Source organism: Strix uralensis, chromosome 32 (assembly GCF_047716275.1).
Source record: "Strix uralensis isolate ZFMK-TIS-50842 chromosome 32, bStrUra1, whole genome shotgun sequence".
NCBI lineage: Eukaryota > Metazoa > Chordata > Aves > Strigiformes > Strigidae > Strix > Strix uralensis.
Genome location: NC_134003.1, coordinates 2781965 through 2802806, shown reverse-complemented (window position 1 = coordinate 2802806; position 20842 = coordinate 2781965). Strand labels below are relative to the sequence as shown.

General features: G+C 57.9%; 1 protein-coding gene across 1 annotated transcript; it reads left to right on the top strand.

Annotated features, from left to right (window-relative positions):
- The first annotated feature begins 112 nt into the window (after positions 1 to 112).
- Positions 113 to 20244, top strand: RNF115 (ring finger protein 115). Its single transcript, XM_074853025.1, has 9 exons — positions 113 to 332; positions 10195 to 10253; positions 11337 to 11388; positions 13909 to 14120; positions 14595 to 14666; positions 14851 to 14923; positions 16588 to 16681; positions 18110 to 18225; positions 18759 to 20244. The coding sequence occupies exons 1-9, from the start codon at positions 246 to 248 to the stop codon at positions 18888 to 18890; spliced, it is 897 nt and encodes a 298-aa protein (XP_074709126.1). The 5' UTR covers positions 113 to 245; the 3' UTR covers positions 18891 to 20244.
- Positions 20245 to 20842: the final 598 nt, after the last annotated feature.

Sequence of the window (20842 nt, the reverse complement as noted above, 5' to 3'; positions counted from 1 at the left end):
CGGCGCCGCCGCCCCTCATTGGCCGCTCTGGAGGACCGGGCCAGGGCGACGCTCTGCCCGCACCGTCTCTTTGGGCCCAGGTGACGCTCTACCCACGCCCCCTCGCTGCCCGGTCTGGAGCAGACGAGTAGACCGGAAGTTTGTGGCTAGCGGGTCGTTCCGCCGACGCTCTATGGCGGATCGCGGCCTCGCTGCTGTGGCGGAGGACTGACGGCAGGAGCCGGCGGAGGCGGGGGAGAGAGAAGATGGCGGAGGCCTCGGCGGCGGCCGCCGTGTCCCAGCACCGCTTCTTCTGCCACAGCTGCAAGGGGGAGGTCAGCCCCAAGCTGCCGGTAAGCACCGGGGGTTGCGGCCGCAGCGGGGAGGGGGGTGTGGGGGGAGGCCGAGGCCTCTCAGCGCCGCTGCCCCCCCCCCTTCGCCTTCCCCGGTGGGCGCGGGCCGGTCTCCGCCGGCCCCGGGGCTGAGGGGATCGTCCGCCTTTCCCCCCCCAGATATCCCCTCAGGGCGGGGGTTCCTGCCCGGGATTCAGCCTGGGGAGGGGCGATTATCCCCCCCAAACCCTGCAGGTGGGGGTGACCCCTCCCATCCTCTCCCTGACCCCTGTGGGGAAGGGCAGCCCCCCCAAACCCTGCAGGCAGGGGTGACCCCCCCCCCCAATCCCCTCCCTGACCTTTGGGGAAGGGCAGCCCCCCCAAACCCTGCAGGCAGGGGTGACCCCCCCATCCCCTCCCTGACCTTTGGGGAAGGGGCGTTCCCATGACACCCTACAGGCAGATGGGACACCCCCCTTCCTAAATTATTTACTGCCCCCTGTGGGGAAGGGGTGCCCCCCCATCCTGTGGGGAAGGGGTGCCCCCCGAACCAGGGCTGCCCTGCAAAGCCTCGGAGGCTGCTGTGATACCCCCAAACTTCCTTAAACCCTGCAGGGAAGGGGTGACCCCCAAAATCCCCCAGGGAAGGGGTGGTTCTTCAGAAACCCATCGGTTAGGGGTGACCCCCCCACAGCCCAGGCCCTGTAGAAAGGGGTGAACTCTCAAATCCTGTTGAATGTTGTGGGGGCTGAGCACAGTGACTCCCCCTCCCCAAAAAACCCCTCTTGAGCACAGGTTGACCCACACCCAACATCTGTGGGGCTATAGGAGAGGATGGGGCCTCTCATCCTTCTGCGAAGCGCCGGTGGCCCTGCAGAAGGCTGCAGAGAGTAGCTGGGGGGGCTGTATATGGCTCCCTCCCAGGGGTGACCCCCAGCTTTCACCCCCTAACCAAGCCTGCGAGGGGTTTTTCATTGCCGCTGTCCCTCCGGGTGAGGGGCAGAGGGGAGCTTGAGCCCCCCGTATCTGGGCAGCCCAACACCCCCAAGCCCAGAGGGGTGAGCAGGGAGGTGACAAATCCCCGTGGCCCCTCAGCAAGGCAGCTCGAAGTGGGTCTGGGCTGACCTGACCTCGATATTCCCCCCTTCCCTTTTTCTGGGGTTTTAAGCCTGAAAGGTTTGGCCTGTGATTGCTGAGGTTGGGGGACATCTGGGGAGAGGGGGCAGGACTGGGCTGACGCTCCCGGTCCCCACAGCGGTGGGGATCATCCCAGTGCCCAGCCTGGGAGGGGGTAGGGGCAGGACTGGGGGGATGCAGACAGGGCTGGCGTGTGGGGCGGCAGCAGGAGGGGGTGAACCGGGCGGCCACCTTCACCCGGCTGAGCGGCGTGGGACGGAGGGGTCGGCGTGGGACGGGCTGCACCTACATCAAGTCCCATTTGTGAGCCGCCCTTGCTCGGCTGCTGGTCGGGGACTGTGTCTCCCGGCACCTGCAGTCACCCTGGGATCCTCAGGCAGGGAGTGATGGGCTTCAATTAACCCAAAAAGTTCATTTCTGAGCTGTGAATTGTGGATCTGCTCCTTTACTCTCCAAGGGTGCTGGAGCCCTCCCTGCTGCCCGTCGGCAGGATGGGAGCGAGGCCACGCGCAGACCCCTCGGGCGCCAAGACCCCTTCCCTGATTTCTGTCAAATCCAGGGAAACGGAGCGACGTGGCCCCTTGGCCACCCCGAGAGGGGTGTGTGCAGGCCCCGAAAGTGCTCGGCCCCGGCACAGCCTCCAGCGGGGGCTTCTGCAGGCACAAGCATCCCCCCGAGGCTTATCCTCGTCTGGCGGGATGGAAATCGGATATCTGCATCCAAATCCATCCCAGCTCCTCTTCTCTGGAGCCGGTAGCTTCACCTTTGGGTGCTTCTCTTCCCTCCCATCTCCCAGATTTTGCTTAACTCTCTTTTTCTACCACTTCCCTCTGTTGCTGACTTCAGCACTTCACCCTCCAGTGTTTCAAAATCCACTTTGTTAAAAGAATTACTGTCCAAAACCTGTTCAAACCGTGTCCATCCACGAGACTCGGGCTCTCCTGGTGCCTCAATAATCTTGTTTGTCCTGGGAATAAAAGTCCAGGCCTGCTCCACACAACACCTTTACATCAAACCTCCGCTGCTTTGTCGTTCCCTCGGATCCGGCGTGCTGCGAACGCTTTCCTTCGCTTCTAAATCGGGAGCCCGGGCGGACCGAAGTCCCTTCTGCTTTGCGTGGGCATTAAAGAGGTCGCCGAATCCTCTGCCTGGAGGGGGCCTTGCCCAGCTCTCCCGGCGTGTCTTGCTCCAGTTTCTATTTCAAGAGCACCCAGAAACCCAGCGCAGGGTTGAGGCCTCGGTGGAGGCTGTTTTGCCTCTCTGGTTCCCCTCCGGATACAGATGGATTTCGGTAGGGACCAGCTTTTGGTGGGTCTAGAAATGCAGGTTGTTACAGTCCTGGCTTTCTAAAAACATTTATTTGGAGCTTGTGCCTGCCACGGTAATGAATATTTTTGCTCTTTTGAGATCTCTGCTTTTCTGTCCTGGCCCTGGGGCGGGGATGGGGATGGGCAGGTTCCCTGTGACCTGCTGGGGACTGTCAGTTGTCCCCAAACCTGTTCCTTCACATCGTCCCTTTGAAGGAAAGCGTGGCTGGAACGTCCTTACGCCCTTCCCCGGCCGGTCGGCTCGGCTGGGAGAGGCTTTTGCAATCTTCACTCAGCGCCAGGACGCGCTTTGAGGAGCGTGACTTGACCAGCTGCTCCGTTGGGTCGGTGCTGTCCCCGTGGCTTGGGGACAGTCGGCGTGGGGGTGTCACCCCAACCCCCGGCTGTGGGGAGGACGTGGCTGCGGGGCTGCAACGGGGTGACCTTGGGAGTTGCTTTTGCCGCTTCCCTTTGCTCTGTCCTCGGAGGGTCCCCTTGTCCCGCCAGGCTGCGTGGCTGTCACCCTGCCTTGCAGGAGGAGCGCTGGCCGTGGGCACCCCAGTCTGGCCCAGCGCTGGTTTCTTTTGGGCCAGTAACTCTCCCTCGGTGCCTCAGTTTACCATCAGCAGAGCCATTACTGTCTCCGTGGGGGAGGATCTACAAAACTGAAAGTGAGAAGTTGGGAGAAGTTGGACCCGTTTTCCGAGATCAGCATGCAGTTCTACGCCCTGACCTTTTTTTTTTTTCCCCTCTCACCCCAGACAAGTAACTTCTCTCCCTGTCTTTGCAAAAACAAAACAAATGCTGAGCGCACTGGTTTGGGTTTTTTTAAAGCTGCTCTCACCAGGATAATGGCAACCTAAACTAAAACCCCGCCTGCAGATCGTTTTGTCTGTCCGGTCTGAGCAAGAGGAGCTGCTGCTCCTCAGGAAAGATTTAGAGGCGCAGGGCCGCTGCCTCCTCCCAGCGCGAACACACCACCGCCACGGTGTCTGTTGCCATTGCGGGACCCGGCGAGGGCCCCCAGCGCATCAGGTTTAGCTGCAGCAGTCGTCCTCAGCAGAGCTGCTGCATCCTCTGGCTTCATCAGTGAGCTGGAACCTTCCCGAGAGTGGGCAGAGGTGGCGTAAACTTTCCTCCCTGCCTGCACACGCCGACATGTGGGTGCCCCGAGCAGGACAGCACCTTGAGAGGTCACCTCTGGCCCTTTCGGGGCGGTTGGGGGCTGTCTCTGTGTCAGCAGGAGCCTGTAGCGTTGATGGGAGGTTGGGTCTTGATGGCTGCATTGGGTTGGGATGGCCTTGGGGCTGGTCTTGCCTTGGGCCTTGGGGCTGGTCTTGCCTTGGGGCTGGTCTTGCGTTGAGCCTTGGGGTGGTCTTGCCTTGGGACTGGTCTTGCGTTGGGCCTTGGGGCTGGTCTTGCCTTGGGCCTTGGGGCTGGTCTTGCGTTGGGCCTTGGGGCTGGTCTTGCGTTGGGCCTTGGGGTGGTCTTGCCTTGGGACTGGTCTTGTGTTGGGCCTTGGGGTGGTCTTGCCTTGGGACTGGTCTTGCGTTGAGCCTTGGGGTGGTCTTGCCTTGGCCCTTGGGCTGGGCTTACCTTGGGCCCATTGCTGCCCGGGCCTTGGGGCTGCAGCGCTGGTTTGGTGCTCAGAAGCCGGCCGATGTTTAACGATTCTGCCGACTATTCCAATTTGTGTGCACGGCCTGACGGGGCTGCAGCCCTGCGGGTGTTTTTATTTTAAAGTGGGGAGGAAAAACCCGAGAGAGAGAAAAAGAACATGTGGCTTGATGAGAGGCAAAGCCGAGCAGGGATTTTGGCGCTCCCGCGGTGCCAGGCTGAGAGCTGCCGCCCGGCGTTTCGGTGATGGAGCTTCAGAGAAACGCTCGAATCGGCCGGTGACCCGCGGCGGCGATGCTGAAGGGGAGGCGAGGTTGGGAGACGACAGCCCCCGGCTGCAGCCCCGCTGATAACACGATTAATATTGATAGCGAAGGGCGCGTCCGCGTCTCGCCGAGGGCCCTGTCCTTGCGCCGGGGGGAGGAGGAGGAGGAGGAAGCAGCAAATTCTGGGGTTGGGGTTTGGGGTCGTGGCTTTGTTCGGCAGCGAGTGGGTAAGGGGATGCTGTCCCAGAGCGTTGGACGTCGCCTGCTCTCTGGTGTGACAACTGCTTTGTCTTCTCTTGGCAAAATGGTTTTAATTTAAAAAAAAAAAAAAAAACACAAAAAAACCCCCAAACCCAAAAGCTAACGACCTTTTTGCATAAAATTAGCTGTTTTGGGTCACTTGAGCTCTGGAGCTCCCCTCTGAGAGGGACTAGGGGAGGGATTAGGGACAAGGGAGTGGGAAGCGAGGGGTTACTGAGCAGCTTTTCTTCTCGACCTCCCCGTGCTGAAGCATCTCCTGAGCTGGAGGCTGTGCCTGCGCTCTTGAGTTTAAGAATCACAATCCTCCAAGAATTCACCTACTGACTTTTTAAAGACGCTTTTATGCTTCTGGCTTCCAGCACCCTCTGGCCGCAGCCTCCACGGCCGACGCGTAGCGTGAGGAGAGTCCTTGGGTGGTGAAAACGCGTGTGTGGAGGCGATAAACTGCCCCGAGGAGCGGGGTCCTGGGGAGGAGCTGTTGAGCCCCAGAGCTGAGACGTGTGGTCCTGGCTCAGGAGCAGATCTGGGGAGCTCCCGCGTCCCGCCGGGGGAGGAGATGCCGGGGAGGTTGTTTTTGCTGCTGCTTCCTCCCGTGAGAATGCAGGAACCATCTTTTTCTGTCTGAGGGTTGAGGTGTGTGATCAGGTGTAACCCGATCGTGTGGCTCTAAAGTGTTGAATTCGGGTCAGTTCTCTGGCTCTTTCTCTTTTTCCCCACGTCAAACATAAACCACGTGGTTTATTGAACGCGAGGAGCGGCCGCCTCTTGGGTGAAGCCGGTTTGGACGGCGCGGAGGGATGTTGCACAGTCCGTAAAGATGAGGAGTTACTGTCGCTGCAGCTGTGGGGATTACAGGAGGGATATTTAATTTGACAAGACGAATGAGTCAACCCAAGCCCGGAGTGGTGGAGCTGAGTTACCCTGCCCGTAGCTGCCTGGTGGAGAGAGGGGAAGGTCATTATGTCGGGGTTAGAGCCCTGGGACGGGCTCGCGGCCATCGAGGAGAGGACAAGCGACCGAGGGAGAAGCGTGCGCCGCTGCTGGATGGAGCAAGAATCGGGGAAAACTTCTCAGCTTGCCTAATTCTCTCTGCTTTGTTGGAGCCCGTTGCTGATCAGGGAGCTTGCTGTGATGTCTCCTCTCCCAGCTGCCGGTGCCTGGCAGAGCCAGGAGAGGGCAAGGGCGGATGAACGGGGCGAAGGCAGGGACGGTGCCTCTGCCCGAGCCTGGCCACGTGCCTGCGCAGCCCGGGAACCCAAACAGCACCGTCGATGCACCGCAGCAGCCTGCACGTTGCTTTTCCTGGTGCTTCGTAGTCTCTAAATTCAGTTTTCCGCAGCGACCTCTAAACTCAGACCGGTTTGGTGCCACACACCTTTGCTTGCTGCTTAATTGGAATTATATTCCCTCTGTTTTGGAGGTGAAGGGGGGCTTGGGGACCGCCTGGGTGTACAGACCCACGAACCAGGGGCTGAAGAACCTTCAGTCCGTCCTTTCTACCCCGATGTGGGATCAAGTCTAGCAACTCCACTCCTGACAGACGGGCTTAGGCTAGACTTGGATGTGCCACCCAGTTCTGGCTGCTTGGGAAATCATCTGGCTGCTGACGAGCGTGCGGCTCTGGCGAGCAGGACACAGCGGGCTCCCCTTGGGCAGAGCCGCGGGCCGCCGGGGCTCCTCCTGGGATTTTTGGTTTCGTTTCCTTCTGGGAAGCACAGACCACCAAGCTGAAGGGGGCTCGGAGCCATAGGACGCTGTCGTTCCTCCCTGGAAAGTCTCTTTTTTTTTTTTGTGTCACGCTCTGGCTGGATCCTGCTTGGGGAACGAGGTCCCTGTGCTCACCAGAACGGTCGCGGTGGCAGTTTTTGGGGCTTGGGGCACCCATCAACCTCTTTCCCTGCAGGCAGAGACCGGGGCCGGGCGATGCATCCCTAAACCTCCCGCAGAAAGCGGGGAGGTAAGACGGGGGGCTCGTGCCGCTCCGTGCGTGCGATGGCTCTGCAGTGTCCCACCCACCTCCCGTCGTCTGTTCTGGTTTCCCTTCTCCCTCCCCCCTGTTGCTATTTATCCCAAATGCCATTTTTATCTCTCTTCATGCTCTGACTGTACATTCGAGCTTCTGGGCAAGACGCTGGTAATTTCCATACGGATTGTGACATAAAAAGAAACATTCAAAAGCTTCCAGAAATGCCTCAGACCTGCAGCGTCCCTGATGGCGCGGCCTCCTGCTAAGTTTAGGGGAAAAAAATTTAAAAAAAATCTTTCTGACGTGGTCATTTTGACAGGGAAAAGGCTGGAAATTAATTAAGTGAAGGATTTTTAGGCAGCGTAGAATGTCCTCCTGGTTCGGTGTCGCTCTGAAGCCTGGTGGTGTGGTATGAAATGGGGTGGTGTGGTATGAAATGGGGTGGTGTGGTACGAAATGAGCTTTTTGACCCCAGTATTTCAGTGCCTGGCTTTAGGTTCCGTACGTATTTGTTACTTTTAAGAAATGCCAGGCGTCCGCTGCTCCTCGCTTCGAGTTTGCAGCTCAGCCCCGGCGTCTCTGAAGAGGGACACCTGCGAGTACTCTGCATTTCGCAAAGCCCGGAAAAAGAGCTCTCTTTTTTTTTTTTTTTTTTTTTTTTTTTTCCGCCCGCCCGCCGTATTAGGATTTTTGTTGGGAGGTGGGTCCGCGCTGGAACCCGCCGCCGTCCCGGGCGGGCCGCCGGGCTCGCTCTCCACGGTGGTGGCATTTACCCCCGCGGTTTGCTCCTACGCAGAACCGAGCGACGCACATTCCTCTTCCAAACGCACGCGTCTATTCTCGTTAGCCTTGCAGTTCACGGATGCAAAACCGAAAGTCCCAGACAGATTTTTTTTTTTTTTTTTCCCCTCCTTTTTTTTCCTTTCTAAGAGCTCATCACCCATCAGTTCCCATTATACTCAAGGCTGGAGCTCTTTTGAAAATACACCACATGTTCGGCCGCCTAAATGGGCCTTTGTGCAAACCTGCGCTCGACCTCTCCCGTCGCAGGCCGGGGTGTCACGCACGGTTTGGGAGCGAAGCTGCTGCGGGCAGCCCCCCACCGCGCTCTTCTCCATCTCTGAAGCCGCTCAAGCTGGCAAGCGAGTTGCCCCCACAGCCCTTGGTAAATATTGCTTTGCTTCGGGGACGAAAAAAAGCAAAACGAGATGAATTGAGGGGTCTAGAGGAGTTTTGTGCCGTTCCCAGGGAAATACAGATTCAGTGGGAAAATGATCCGGAACCGTGCGGGGACGGGAAGCTGAACCTAAAAAAAAAAAAGCCTTTGGGTGAACTGGAATTGTGTTACAGGGTGGGGGGGTGTCTCGCCTGCGCCCCGGCTCTGGTAACGCTGCGCCGGGAATTTGATCGGTCCTGGAGCGCGGCGGCGTGTTGGGAGTTCAAAGGAAGGAGCTGGAGCAGCCGCTGTGCCGCCGTCTTCGGTGTCTTGTCTTATCTCTCCTCTTCCTTGTCAGGCTCCGGGTCTAGGGTGCGGGGCTGGACTCTGAGGGCGCTGGGCTGTGGCTCACAGGACGCTGGTGGGGTTTTTATCTGTGGTCTGGGCAGCGTGAGCGAAGAAAGCAAGGCTCCTATCAGGAGGGTTTATTTGTGGACAAAGCCCCCACAAATCGGTTGGCAAATCGCTGCCCGGAGCGCGGGTTTTGGGAGCGCTGGGGAGGGAGGGTCTGGGGGTGCTTTTGGGTTTTGGCAATGCTTTGGCCTTTTTTGAAGCCGATCCGCGGCTCTGGGACAAAGCGAGGGCTTGAAAACAGAGGAAAACTTTTCTCCTCTAAAGAAATCTTCCCCGCTGCTTCTAAAAGCTCCAGCTCCCCGGAGCCGAAGGCAGGATCGTGGTGGTGTGGCTGGATGCGCCCTTGGCCCGGGTGGAGGCTGGCGAGGCCGCTCTCGCTCTGGGGGGCAGCGCTCGTGTTTCTCCGGGGGGATAAGGAGCTGGCAAACGCGCGTCGCTGGGAAGACAGAGCCTGGGCTGATACTCCCTGTGTCCGTGTTTGCCCCGGGGCGGGTGAGGAACCGCGGGGGAAATGGGGGTTTTTCTCCTTTGGCTGGTTTTGAGGAGGGCTGGGGGTGGGGAGGCTGGATAGTGGCTTTTCCCCACCCTTGACGCAGAACTTGGGCTCCTGTAGCACCGGCAGAGCGTGGGCCGAGGAGTTTGGAGGAGCTGCGGGAGGTTTTCCCCCCTCGTTCTGACCAGGGAGGTGACGGGGGGTGCCCGTGGGGGCCCCGAGTTCAGGGCGGTGCTGCAAGGTGGACCCAGAGGTGCCTCTTCTCCACGTGCCGTGCCCTGGCTGCGCATGTCCGTCTGTCCCTGCGGCAGACCCTGCCTTGATGGCCCTGGCAGCGCCTTCCGGAGTCGGGAAGCCTCTGGATTATCCAGTTCCCCCTCTCCCATCCTTAAAAGCTTTGCACCCCCAGAGCAAACCCATCCACCTCCGTCCTGCTTTACTGGTGCCCAGCGCCTCGGCTGTGGGGGACAGGCTCGGGGTGGGGGGGCCGGCAGTGGGAAAGGTGCATGTTTCAGCCTTTCACTCTGGGGTTTTGTGGCCTTGGGAGGAGCTGCTTTTTCTGCTTTTTCTCCAGGTGATGTGCCAGGGAGAGCAGCCCCGGGGCTGTGTGTTCCTACTGCACAGCCCAAATCCTTCAGCTTGCTGAGGGGCCGACGTGCTCGGAGGGAGGGTACCGGTGGTACCGGCGATCCAACAGCCGGCGAGCCTGGCTGAAACGGTTTGGCGGAGAAAAGTGAAAAAATATTTCTTTTCTAACTCTGATAACTGCGGAAGGTCTCTGTAAGCTCCCTGCGAGAGCCGCCCGCACCAAAGGCAGCTCCCGGCAGCTCGTTGCTTTCTGACACCACTTTAATTGAAGTGACTGGCTTTCCCTGGCCGGGGCCTTGCAGCAAGCTTGGAAATGGCTCTTTTCTTAAATGTCATTATCTGGACAGGCTTGAAGCTGTAGGTGTGTGTGGGGGGGTTAATTTATTTTTCTTCAATCCGCCGCTAACGGTGCGTGGTCTTGAGAAGGGTGTTTTTCTATTCCACAGTTGTCAGTCGAGGTTAATAATATCTGCTGTAATCACCGGGCTTTGAAATCCTCTTAATGAAACCGAAACCCTGGTCCTCCGGAGTGCCTGCACGGGGAGGTGGAGATCAGGAATCCCCCCGCCCCCCATTAGGCTCCTGGCGTGTAACTTCTTGAGCTCTGCTTTTTTTTTTTTTCCCTGAAATCCCAAGCGAATGCTTGGTGGCTAACCCCAGCTCCCCCTGTCTCTGCAGGAGTACACCTGCCCGAGATGTGAATCCGGCTTTATCGAAGAAGTCACAGATGATTCCAGGTAACGTCCGCGTCGATGTGCTGCTTGCTTTGCCACACGCTTACGTTTCTTCTGGGTTTATAAGGTGCCTGGTGTAAAGCCTCTAAAAAGTAAGGAATGCAGAAGAAAAGCTCATATATCCGGGTGAATTTGGACTTTGTACTGGATGAGCCTGAAAGCGGTGCTGGAGCCACAGGAAGGGGTTTGGGGATGATTTCCAGGAAGGTGGGAGTTGTGAGTTAAGGCTGTACAGGGTCCCGTCAACAAAAGCTCTTACAGGTTTTTGGTCTATTAGAGCGAAAAGCATTACTTTATCTTTTTTTTAGGAACCCAGCTTGTATCCCAGTGACTCACAGTACCTTTCTTTTTCCCTCCGTCGGCCCCAGCTCAGCCTCCTGACCACCTCTCCGCTCTCACAGCTCAGGTCAAAGAGAGACAGAAAGACCTTTTCTCTCTGGGAGCACCGATTTGGTCAGTGGTCACCCAGCAGAACACGGTGCTGGATCCCAAACGGTGCCTGTTCAGCACTTACTATATTCAGTCTTGAGTAATTGCTGAGAAAACGGCTTGATTTGGGGTGGGGGTAGGCGAGATGAAAGGGCGGCAGTGATTACGTGACCCTGTGCTATCCGAGACTTGCCACAGCAGGAATCTGGGGCCGGGTGTCACTGAGGGGGTGACTTAATGTCACACTACGTCCTCTTCTTAAATAGAAATGTGTCCTTGTCACTTAAGGCGAGACTGGAGGGCTCCTCTGGGGCGCTTAGCGCACGATCCCCGTTGCAGAATGACGATGCTCCGTCTCAGACGCCTCCTCTTCAGAGGCTCTTCCAGAGTCTGGACAGTTAGAAACCACGTTTCTTCCACGGTTAGGTTGTGCGTAGTGTGCTGGCACGTAAACAAACCTTTTCATTTTAATAGTCCTTTGTTCCCCCTAGGAATTATTCCGCTGTGTTCACGCAGGCAGGATGTTTGCTCATCCCTTTCTCTCTCAGACCACACGGGGACTGTCTTGCTCCCATCAGCTCCCGTGGGTGTTTAACCCTGGAGCGGGAGCTGATTTCCAGAGGGTGACCTGCTCTCACCCACCTCTTTTTCCTCCAGTTTTCTAGATGGCAGCGGCATAGACGACAGCCCATCCACACAGTTCGCAGAGGTGAGTTTTGCCATCTTGCTTTGTTGGGGTTTTTTTTGTTTAAAACTGTTGCCACAAAGAGGTTTTCAGCCTCGGCTCCGGCTGCGGTTATGTCAAAGCATCTTCACGCGTTGCCTTGTGAAAAGGACCTTCCTAAGAGTTTTCAGGAACTTGGTGAATTTTGAGGAGACTGTTGACGTTGCCGGGGTTGAGACCTGCCAGAGATGTCCTCACTGGGCAGGGCAGGGAGAGAAGATGCTAGAAAGACACGCTGGCCCCTGGTGTCGGTGACGCTCGGCCGGGCAGGGAGGGTGTTGCCTGACTGCCCTTTCCTCCCTGCTCATCGCTGCTCCCAGTTTCACCAGAAACGCAACTGTCTAAAAAGCCCAAACTCATATTAAAATCCGTGTCCTGTGATTCAGTTGCATGGCCCTCAGAGCCGGGGCTGCTGGGCAGCGAGGGCTGGAAGCGTCTTTTCTTACCCCAAACGGGTGGGCACGTGCCGGCGGCCTGAGCCGAGCTCCGTGAATACGCGCCCTGGACTCGTGCCGTGGCCTCGCCTGAGTCACCCTGGGCCCGTGGCTGCGGCGGCAGCTCCTCGCCCAGAGCCCGGGGAAGGCAGGGTGGCTCCAGGCTCCCTTTCTCAGGGCTCTGTTTCCCTTCAGTTCAGCTCTGTAAAACAGAAATAAAACTTCTACACGGCTCCTCCGCCAGCAGGCCTTGCTCGGAGATCAGGTTATTAATTTCCTCGGTTCTTGAGGAGTTTTAACTGTTTTTCTGCCAGGGGAGCGCGCCGCTGTCTTGAGCCGCAGCTGGTTGGCCGGGGTAGATCTGGGGGGGCTGTGGTGTCGCTGAGCTCCTTCGGGTGCTGCCTCAGTGCCAGAAACAGGGTCACCAAATCACTGAAATTCCTCTACGGCTTTGTGCTTCGGATCCGGATCCCTCCCGTTCGCTTCCACCTTCCCGGCCTACGGCTGGTTTGCCTCTCCCCTCCTCCCCTCCTCTCCATTTGTCTCCTGAACAAAACCGTCGCCTTTACGTTGCTCCTCCCCGGCGCCGCAGCCCGTGTTCCGGCGAGATGAAGCCATCTCCTCTCGTAGCCCGTGCGCTGGTTTACAAAGAGCTTTGGGATGCCTCGGCATGAAAGGCGCTGTGTAAATTTAAATACCTTTTAGGATTAATAATAAATGAAAGTCTTCTCTCAGCAGGGTGGCTGCGGGCAGGCAGAGCTCTGTCTTGATCATAAGCAGCAGGAGAACAAGCAAAGCTCTTGTCTGCGGGGTATTAATTCAGAGAACGGGTCATAAACTTGACTTCTCCCTTTCCTCCAACACCAAATTGAACCAGGCAACGCGAGAGACTTTTCAAGTGAGCTAATTTGGTGTGAAATGGAAACGAAGCCGCTCTGATCGTGTCATAACACATGATGAGGGTTTAGTAGAAATAAGAAAAGAACAACCCTGGTGTTACGCTCTGGAGCGTTTAATTCCCGCAGCAAAGCCGAGGGCACTGCTCCTTCCAGGAGCGCTTTCGGCCTGGGCACACCGAGCGTGAGCAGCCGCTTGCCCCCGCGTGGCACACGAAGGGTTTCTTGTCTCATGCTCCTTGTTTTCTTGTCCTCTATGAATTTTTTTTTTTTTCCATAAACCCACAATAAATCTTCAGTGCCCTCCTCAGCTGTTACTTTAATCCGTGGGCGATCCGAATTGCAGAGGGAATAAAACCGAAGGGGTTTTCCAGGAGAGGGTCGCTGAGGGGGGCTCTCGGCTCCGAGCTGTGGCTCAGGGTGGGGGCGCCTTGCTGTGGGTTCCTGGGTGGTTTTGTGCACCCCCCAGTTTCTCTGCAGGCTGGCAGCAGGGTCCGTAGCCAGGAGCTCTTGACTTGTGGCCCCACTCCTCCTCAGCGAGGCTCAGGGCTGGCAATTTGACTTGGTCGAGGAGCCAGGTGGGTTTTTGCGGCACCAGCAGCGCGTAGATCTGCTGCAGGGCCGGGAGGTGGCTTTCCCTGCATGGACAGACCCCCCCAGACAGCCTGACCCGGGCAAGATTTTTCCTTCTCGGCCGTTTCACGCTGCTCTGTCCTGCCGTGTCACGTACGCTGAACCGCAGGACGCAACCAGGGACACAAACCCTCCTCCTCGGGGCCGTGCTTTGCTTCTTTGGGCCACATCCTTTTGTCACCCGTGGCTGTGAGGACCCAGAGCCCGTGGGTGGGGGGACCCGGGTGCGCAGCACTATCCCCCCCAACTCTCCTTGGAGAGAGAGAGACCGACCCTCGCAGTGCCCTGGGGTGGCTTAACAAAACAGATGTTGTTGGGATCTGTAGAGAGCAGGAAAGAGCTGACGTGTTGGTCTTCCCGGGGGTGGTACATCTGATTAGTTTGGGCTATAATTAAGCGTTTTTTGCCAGACTTTTTTCTGGGAGCCATGGTAACCGTAGGAATTTGCTGGGTTGCTTCTGTCGAGGTGGGCTTCCCTGCCTCCGTGTGGGGCTCAGTGACGGAGCCGTGTGTGGTTTGTGTCTCCCCTTTTCTCCCCGCAGCTTTGGGACCATTTGGACCACACAATGTTCTTTCCTGACTTCAGACCCTTTCTGAGTAGCAGCTCACTGGATCAAGACAGCAGGGACAACGAGAGGGGCCACCAAGCCCACGCCGACCTCTGGGGACCAAGCCGACCCCCGCGATTGCCCATGACGCGGAGGTACCGATCCCGGGGCAGCTCACGCCCCGACAGATCCCCTGCCATCGAAGGGTAAGGGCCTCGATTTACCCCCTGCAAGTGTCTCCTTCCCCCACCAGTGGAAAAAATGTAGGATCTCGGGGAGAAACCTGGTGAAATGGGATCCTGGCGCTGATGGTAGGTGACCCCTCGCACCTCGAAAACGCAGGTTTTCACCTCTACCCTTTGTCCCCCTCGGTACGAATCGAAGCTGCGTGGTGGGAAAGGTGGGTTTTGCCTGCGACGGTGCCAACTCTCACCACAGGAAGACGAGTCAGTGCTTGGGAAACTCGGTCATTTCCTCTCCCAGCCCTCCCACACTCGGATGAGTTCGCATCCCGCGTTCCTCCGGGCCGTGCCCGCGTTACCCGAGTCTCACGACAACACGGCTACGATTGATCGAAGCAGTATTTCGTGTTTTGCTGCCCATTCTTGCTAAACCGCCGCCGTTTATTTGTTTGCTCAACTTGTTCTTTTTTTTTTCTCTTTCAATTCCTCCCTCTTTAGAATAATACAGCAGATCTTTGCAGGGTTTTTTGCAAACTCAGCGATTCCTGGCTCACAACACCCTTTTTCCTGGTGAGTAGCGAGCGTGGTTTAGACCGTGGCTTTGATCACGGCGGTCCACACCAGTAAAGAGCTGTGGTCTGGTGCCTGGGAGCTCCATCTCCCCACTGTGGCTTCTCTGGGAGGATTGTGCAACCCTCGGGGCCGCTTTGGGGTGGGTGAAACAGCTTCCTTGACTCTCTGCTCTCGTCTGCAGGAGCGGGATGCTGCACTCCAACCCCGGCGACTACGCGTGGGGACAGAGCGGCCTTGATGCTATTGTCACCCAGGTAGGACCCGTGCTCTGCATCGGTGAGGCCACACCTGGAGGGTTGTGTCCAGTTTTGGGCACCTCAATCCGAGAGAGATCTCGAGGGGCTGGAGCGAGGGCAGAGGAGGGCAACGAGGTGGGGAAGGGCCTGGAGAATAAATCCTGTGAGGAGCGATGGAAGGAGCTGGGGCTGTTCAGTGTGAGGAGGAGAAGGGGAGGGGAGACCTCATCACTCTCTGCAGCTCCCTGAAAGGACGTTGTGGAGAGGTTGGTGCTGGTCTCTGCTCCCAGGGAATTAGTGACAGAACGAGAGGGAACGGCTTGAAACTGCAACAGGGGAGGTTCAGACTGGACAGGAGGGAAAAATGTTTCCCAGAAAGAGTGGTCAGAGAGTGGAATAGGCTGCCCAGAGAGGGGGTGGAGTCCCCACCCCTGGGTGTGTTTAAGGGCCGTTTGGATGAGCTGTGGGGGGATGTGGGGTAGGGGAGAGCTTTGTAGAGTCGGGCTGAGGGTTGGACTCGATGATCCCGAGGGGCTTCTCCAACCTGAGTGATTCTCTGACCCTCCGACATGCCTGGGTGGAGAGAAGCCCACGCTGGCCAACCTGGGCTTGGATCTGGGCCTCTAAATCTTTGTGCCCCTCTCTGGTCAGTCCCCGTGCTGGGGGTGAGCCCCGGGTTCTGGGTGAGGAGCAGGAACAGGCCGTCAGTCTCTGGCGTGGTGGTTGCCTGTCTCCTGCCTCTTCAGAGGGGTCAGAGCTTATTCCTGTGGAAATACAGTATTTTCGTTCACCTCTTTATCACCGGGCGCGTGGTGCAACGGGCTCCGCAGAGCCTGGAGATGAAAATCTCCAGCGTCAGCCCCGGATCTCTCACTAAACTTGGCATTTTTCAGCCATGAGCCATTTCCCCCCTGTGGTGTGTGGAGGGATGAGCCGAGTCCACTCCCGTTCCCCAGAAGCTCTGTCTGGCTCCTTTGAGGCTCGGGGGTGTCCAGCCTCCATCCCCAAACAGCCTCTTGCAGGGTGTTGGCATCCCTGGGACGGGGAGAGCAGACGGATGCTTTACCCAGAGCTGATTTGGCTGCTGCTGTCGTGCTGACACCTCCCGAAAGCGCCTGGCGGGGCCATCTGCTGCCATTCATAACTAGCCCCCGGCTTCCCAGGCTGCGTCGCGGGCCTGTCTCGCCCCCCTTACTCACTGCTTCCTAAAATGAGTCTGATCAGAGATGGCACCTTCCTCCTCCCTCCCCGCCCCCAGCAGCGCCGAGTAAAATCCTCCAGGAGCAGCTTTGCCCCCTCGCCCATGGCCGCGGCATCTCCCAACTGTCCATGCGAGAGAAAATACCCAGAGGGCAGCGATGGTGGGAGGGGGATTGCCAAGATCAGAGGCGTGACGGTAAAGTTTCACCCCCCAGAACGTTGCAGCAGAGAACGGTCACCGGTGCGCTTAATTTAAGCCGGGCTGAACCGGCCTGAGCTCCCTCCTAGGGTTGGGCAACAGGAATTTTTCTGGCGAGGGCCTGGGAAGCTGGTGGCATCTGTCACTTGGATGTCCCCCAGGGGTGGCCCGTGCCTGGCTGGCCTCTGGTGGGACGTAGCGCTCTCCGTGCTCCGTGTTCCTACGGCGATGCTCGGCGCGGCGAAGCCGTGGCCCTGAGCGCCGCCTGTTTTCTTCCCCGCAGCTCTTGGGGCAGTTGGAGAACACGGGACCGCCTCCAGCCGACAAAGAGAAGATCTCGTCTCTCCCGACGGTGACAGTAACTCAGGAACAAGTCGGTAGGTGACACCAGGCGCCGCGTGGCCGATGTCGCTCGTCTCCGGATGCTTTGTCGTGCGTGTCCTGAGCTCCCCCCGCCCCTGCTCGGCCTCTGCTTTGCTCTGCCCTGGCGCTTCCCTGGCTGCCGCTGGGGCCTGGAAGGCTCCAGCCTCCTGAATTCCTGCCTGGACTCAGGCTGGAGACACTCGTGTCTTCCAGCTCAGGAGATCCTGAGCTTTGCTCCTGCTGCCCTCGGTGTCCGGTTCTTGTGGGACTCTCAGATTTCCGCCGGTTCAAGCCATCAGCAAAGACCTTTTCCATCCTGCAGGGTGTTTGTGCGGCCCCTAAACGCTACTTTTTTGGCCTCCCAAGGCCCTGATTGCTTTACCTTCCTCAGAATTCTCCTGCTTGTGCTGTTTATGGTCTCACCAGCGCTGGGCTCAGCGTGGCGCTTTCTTCCCTTTCAAACTGGCTCCCGGCGGGGCTGGTGGAGGAGGCTCGGGATGTGTTTGTGCCGAACTTCTCTGGAAATGTCGCGTCGAGCTCGCAGGTTCTTGCAGCGCAGCTGCCAGCGAAGGGCCTGTGGGTTTCTCAGAACGTTTATGGTTTTGCAATTAGCTCGTCCCGGGGATTTTTCTCCCTGTGTTTGCAGAAGGCTGTCTCCGAAGGCTGCTCAGAGGATCCCTTTCCCTCCAAGCTGCTCTATTACTGGAAACTAAAACGCTCCATTAAGACAAACTGATTAGAAAAGCTGTTTCCACAACAGAGATTTTTGTCTGGCGCTTTTTATGTACACCCAAGTCTCCTCTTCTTGTCTGGGAAGCCAAGAATTTCCATGTTGTAATGCTCGGTCTCGCCTGTTTGAACGGAGAGGGCTGGGGCCGCGGCGGGAGGCCGAGAGCGTGCTCTTGTCTGCGTTCATTCGCGGGGGGGCATTAAAAAGGGGGGGGGGGCAGCAGGTTTTGGCCGTTTCCCGTGGCCGAGGGCGCGTGGGCAGCCCGCCAGGCTCCTGCGGACGAGGCTCCGCGGTGCCCCCCGTATCCTGGGCGAGGAAATTTTGTCAGGATTCATCTGAGTCCATCTTAGACTGGATATCACGAAAAAAATCTTTCCCAGAAAGAGTGGAGGGGGTGGAGTCCCCACCCCGGGGTGTGTTTGAGGGCTGTTTGGATGAGCTGTGGGGGGATGTGGGGTAGGGGAGGACTTTGTAGAGTCGGGCTGAGGGTTGGACTCGCTGATCCCGAGGGGCTTCTCCAACCTGAGTGTGATCTACAAATACCCTCAGTTTGATGCATTGTGGTGTTGTTGGCCGTACGCGGAGAATTTCTCCGATCCCTGGCTGTGAGTGCCACCCTCCCCGGTCTGTACACGGCTTGTAGAGCCCGGAGCCCATAGCCCAGGTGGGCTAAAGCCTCCCCCTCCTCAGCCCGTGTCTTTCTCTTTTCCAGATACGGGTCTGGAGTGTCCTGTGTGCAAAGAGGACTACACAGTAGCGGAGCAAGTGCGGCAGTTACCGTGCAATCACTTCTTCCACAGCAACTGCATCGTGCCGTGGTTAGAGCTGGTAAGAGCCTGCGCCCGGGGGTGGGGGCTGAGGGCTCCCAGGGACGCCCCGAGCACCGGGGGGGGGGCTGAGGGCTCCCAGGGACGCCCCGAGCACCTGGGGGGGGGCTGAGGGCTCCCAGGGACGCCCCGAGCGCCTGGGGGGGAGCTGAGGGCTCCCAGGGATGCCCCGAGCACCGGGGGGGGGGGCTGAGGACTCCCAGGGACACCCCGAGCGCCAGGGGAGGGGCTGAGGGCTCCCAGGGACACCCCGAGCCTCAGGGTGGGGGGGCTGAGGGCTCCCAGGGACACCCCGAGCCCCGGGGATGGGGGCTGAGGGCTCCCAGGGACGCCCCGAGCACCTGGGGGGGAGCTGAGGGCTCCCAGGGACACCGCGAGCCCCGGGGGTGGGTGCTGAGGACTCCCAGGGACACCCCGAGCCCTGGGGAGGGGGCTGAGGGCTCCCAGGGCCACCCCAAGCCCCACATGTCCAGCACACCCAGGTCAAACCGCCGTCTCCTCGAAGCTCCCGTGTTTGTTTTTTTTTTCTCGCAGCACGACACGTGTCCGGTGTGCAGGAAGAGCTTAAAAGGGGAAGATTCGACTCGGCAAACACAAAACCCCGAGGCCTCAGCGAGTAACAGCTTTAGCAGTGAAAGCCAACTACACGACCGATGGACTTTCTGACGCTCGGGGGCTCTGGCCGGAGCATCGTTACTACGGATGTACATTGTATTATAATTCAAACAACAACAACAAAAAAAAAGAGTAGCAGGAAATATAGTGCAGGGGGGGGAACCCACCCTGTGGTGTCGCTGCGATGATGCTGTCTTTTTCCCGAAACTTTTCCTAGCCTCTCCGAGCGCGTCGCGTCTCCATCGGAATCGCCTCTTTAGTCCCAAATTCAGTCTTTTTTTGAGTGATTTGACTTGATTTTATATTTGTGAAACCTTTACTTCCAATTTGAAGGGGGGCCGGGGGGGGGGGTTAAGCCAGCGCAGGGAGGTTTGGGGAGACCCCGCCTGGGGCCTGAGGTCTCACCTGCAGCCGCCTGTGCTCCCCCTGTCCCCCCCCCTTCCCTCCCCGGCAAGGAGGTGACAAATTTGGGTGGGGGGAGCGTCCCCCTTGCGCTGCTCCTCGCGGTAAAGGAGGGGGTGGGAAGGAGAAGATTCTCCGTTTCTCTCCTCTGACCCCTTTCCCTGCCCCTCGAACCGGGTGGGGGTGGAATCAAATCCAGGAGGTTTATTTTTTTGGGGGGTTTTGTTGTTGTTTTTTCGCTCCCTCTTGAATTCAAGTTCCTATAAAAGCGTTGTAGGTTTTCTCGAGGCAGAGGTGAAGATGGAGGCAGCGAAGGGTCTCTGGATCCTCTCGGGACGCACAGGAGCCCCCCCCCCTGGTTCTGGGAACAGGAATGCACCAAGCAGGAGTTTCTGTCTTGTTGTGGACCTTTTTTTTTTGTTTGTTTTTTTGTTCGTTTGGGGTTTTTTTTTTTTCCGGCCCTTCTTCACATGCCTGTGTCCCCAGGTCTGTCCCAACCTGTCCCCCCCCCACTGTGAGTTGTTTAGGATCCGTAGCTGGCTTGTATCATATGGACCACATTAAAGGCATCCTTTAGGGAAAGACACCCAACCGTTTAACATTTTAACACCCGATTCCTCAGTGTTTAACACACAATCCTAATTCTCCCTTAGTCCGAGAGTCTCTTTAATTTTTGCGGATTTTTTGTTTGTTTGGGTTGTTTGGTTTTTTTGGTCTTTTTTTTTTTTTTTTCCTTCCCCCCCCACTTCTGTAACATTTCATCCATGTTTGACTTCTTGTTTTTTATCGTCCGAATAACGTCTGTACTTAGGGCACCCACTAAACCACCCCGTGGCGATGTTAAACCCCCGCCTGGGCCTGGCAGCGGGCGGGAGGGAGAGGTAGGTCGCGTCTAAACGTGTTGCCGCTTCGTTGCTGTAAACAGTGTACTACGTACACTCGGTTTAAACTAGTGTTTTGTTTGCTATTAAGTCAAATAAAGGCCTTTATAAAGAAGATCAAACGTGCTGAAAGATCGTTGGGGCTGGAAGAAGGTGCTTGAGGACCCCCGGGAGGGTTTGGGGGACTGACAGGGGGGGAAATAACCTCGTGGAGGGGCTGGAAAGGGCTTTTCCAGCGTCGGTTTAAAGCACGACCTGCGCTTTGCGGGGCTGGGGGGGGGAGTTCGGAGCTGCGAAAGGGCTCTTGGCCGCGGGGGGGGGTGGTGACAACCCACGGGAAAAAGTTGTGACAGCAGCAGGACCCTGGTTTAGGTGTTCGCTGGGTTTATCTCGCTGCGTTTCCCTCTTATTCGGCGTTTCAGGCTCCCCCCCCCCCCCCCCCAGGTCCTGAGGTTTGGGGGTGCTGGGGGTTATTTGGGCTCGTGCCAGGTTTCCCCTCCTGGTTCCCCCCTCCCTGAAGTGCCCCAAATTGGGAATTTTTTTCCCTATGAAGCAGAATTTAAGCCAGATGCTTCCCAGGGCCGAGGAGGCAGGACCCAGCAAGGGTGGGGGGGAGATGTAGGGCTGAAGGGACCGTGGAGGGGGGGTTGGGGGTATCCGGGGGCCGTGCACCCCTTATCTCCCCCTCCCTTTGTGTTTTCTGGCCCTGGCTGGTGTCAC

What these genes read in the sequence shown, in the direction of transcription:
- RNF115 (XM_074853025.1), top strand. Translation starts at nt 246, where the DNA reads ATGGCGGAGGCCTCGGCGGCGGCCGCCGTGTCCCAGCACCGCTTCTTC. An exon ending in TCACAACACCCTTTTTCCTG is followed by an intron (nt 14,667 to 14,850) that starts GTGAGTAGCGAG and finishes TCTCGTCTGCAG; the next exon opens with GAGCGGGATGCTGCACTCCA. An exon ending in TTGATGCTATTGTCACCCAG is followed by an intron (nt 14,924 to 16,587) that starts GTAGGACCCGTG and finishes TCTTCCCCGCAG; the next exon opens with CTCTTGGGGCAGTTGGAGAA.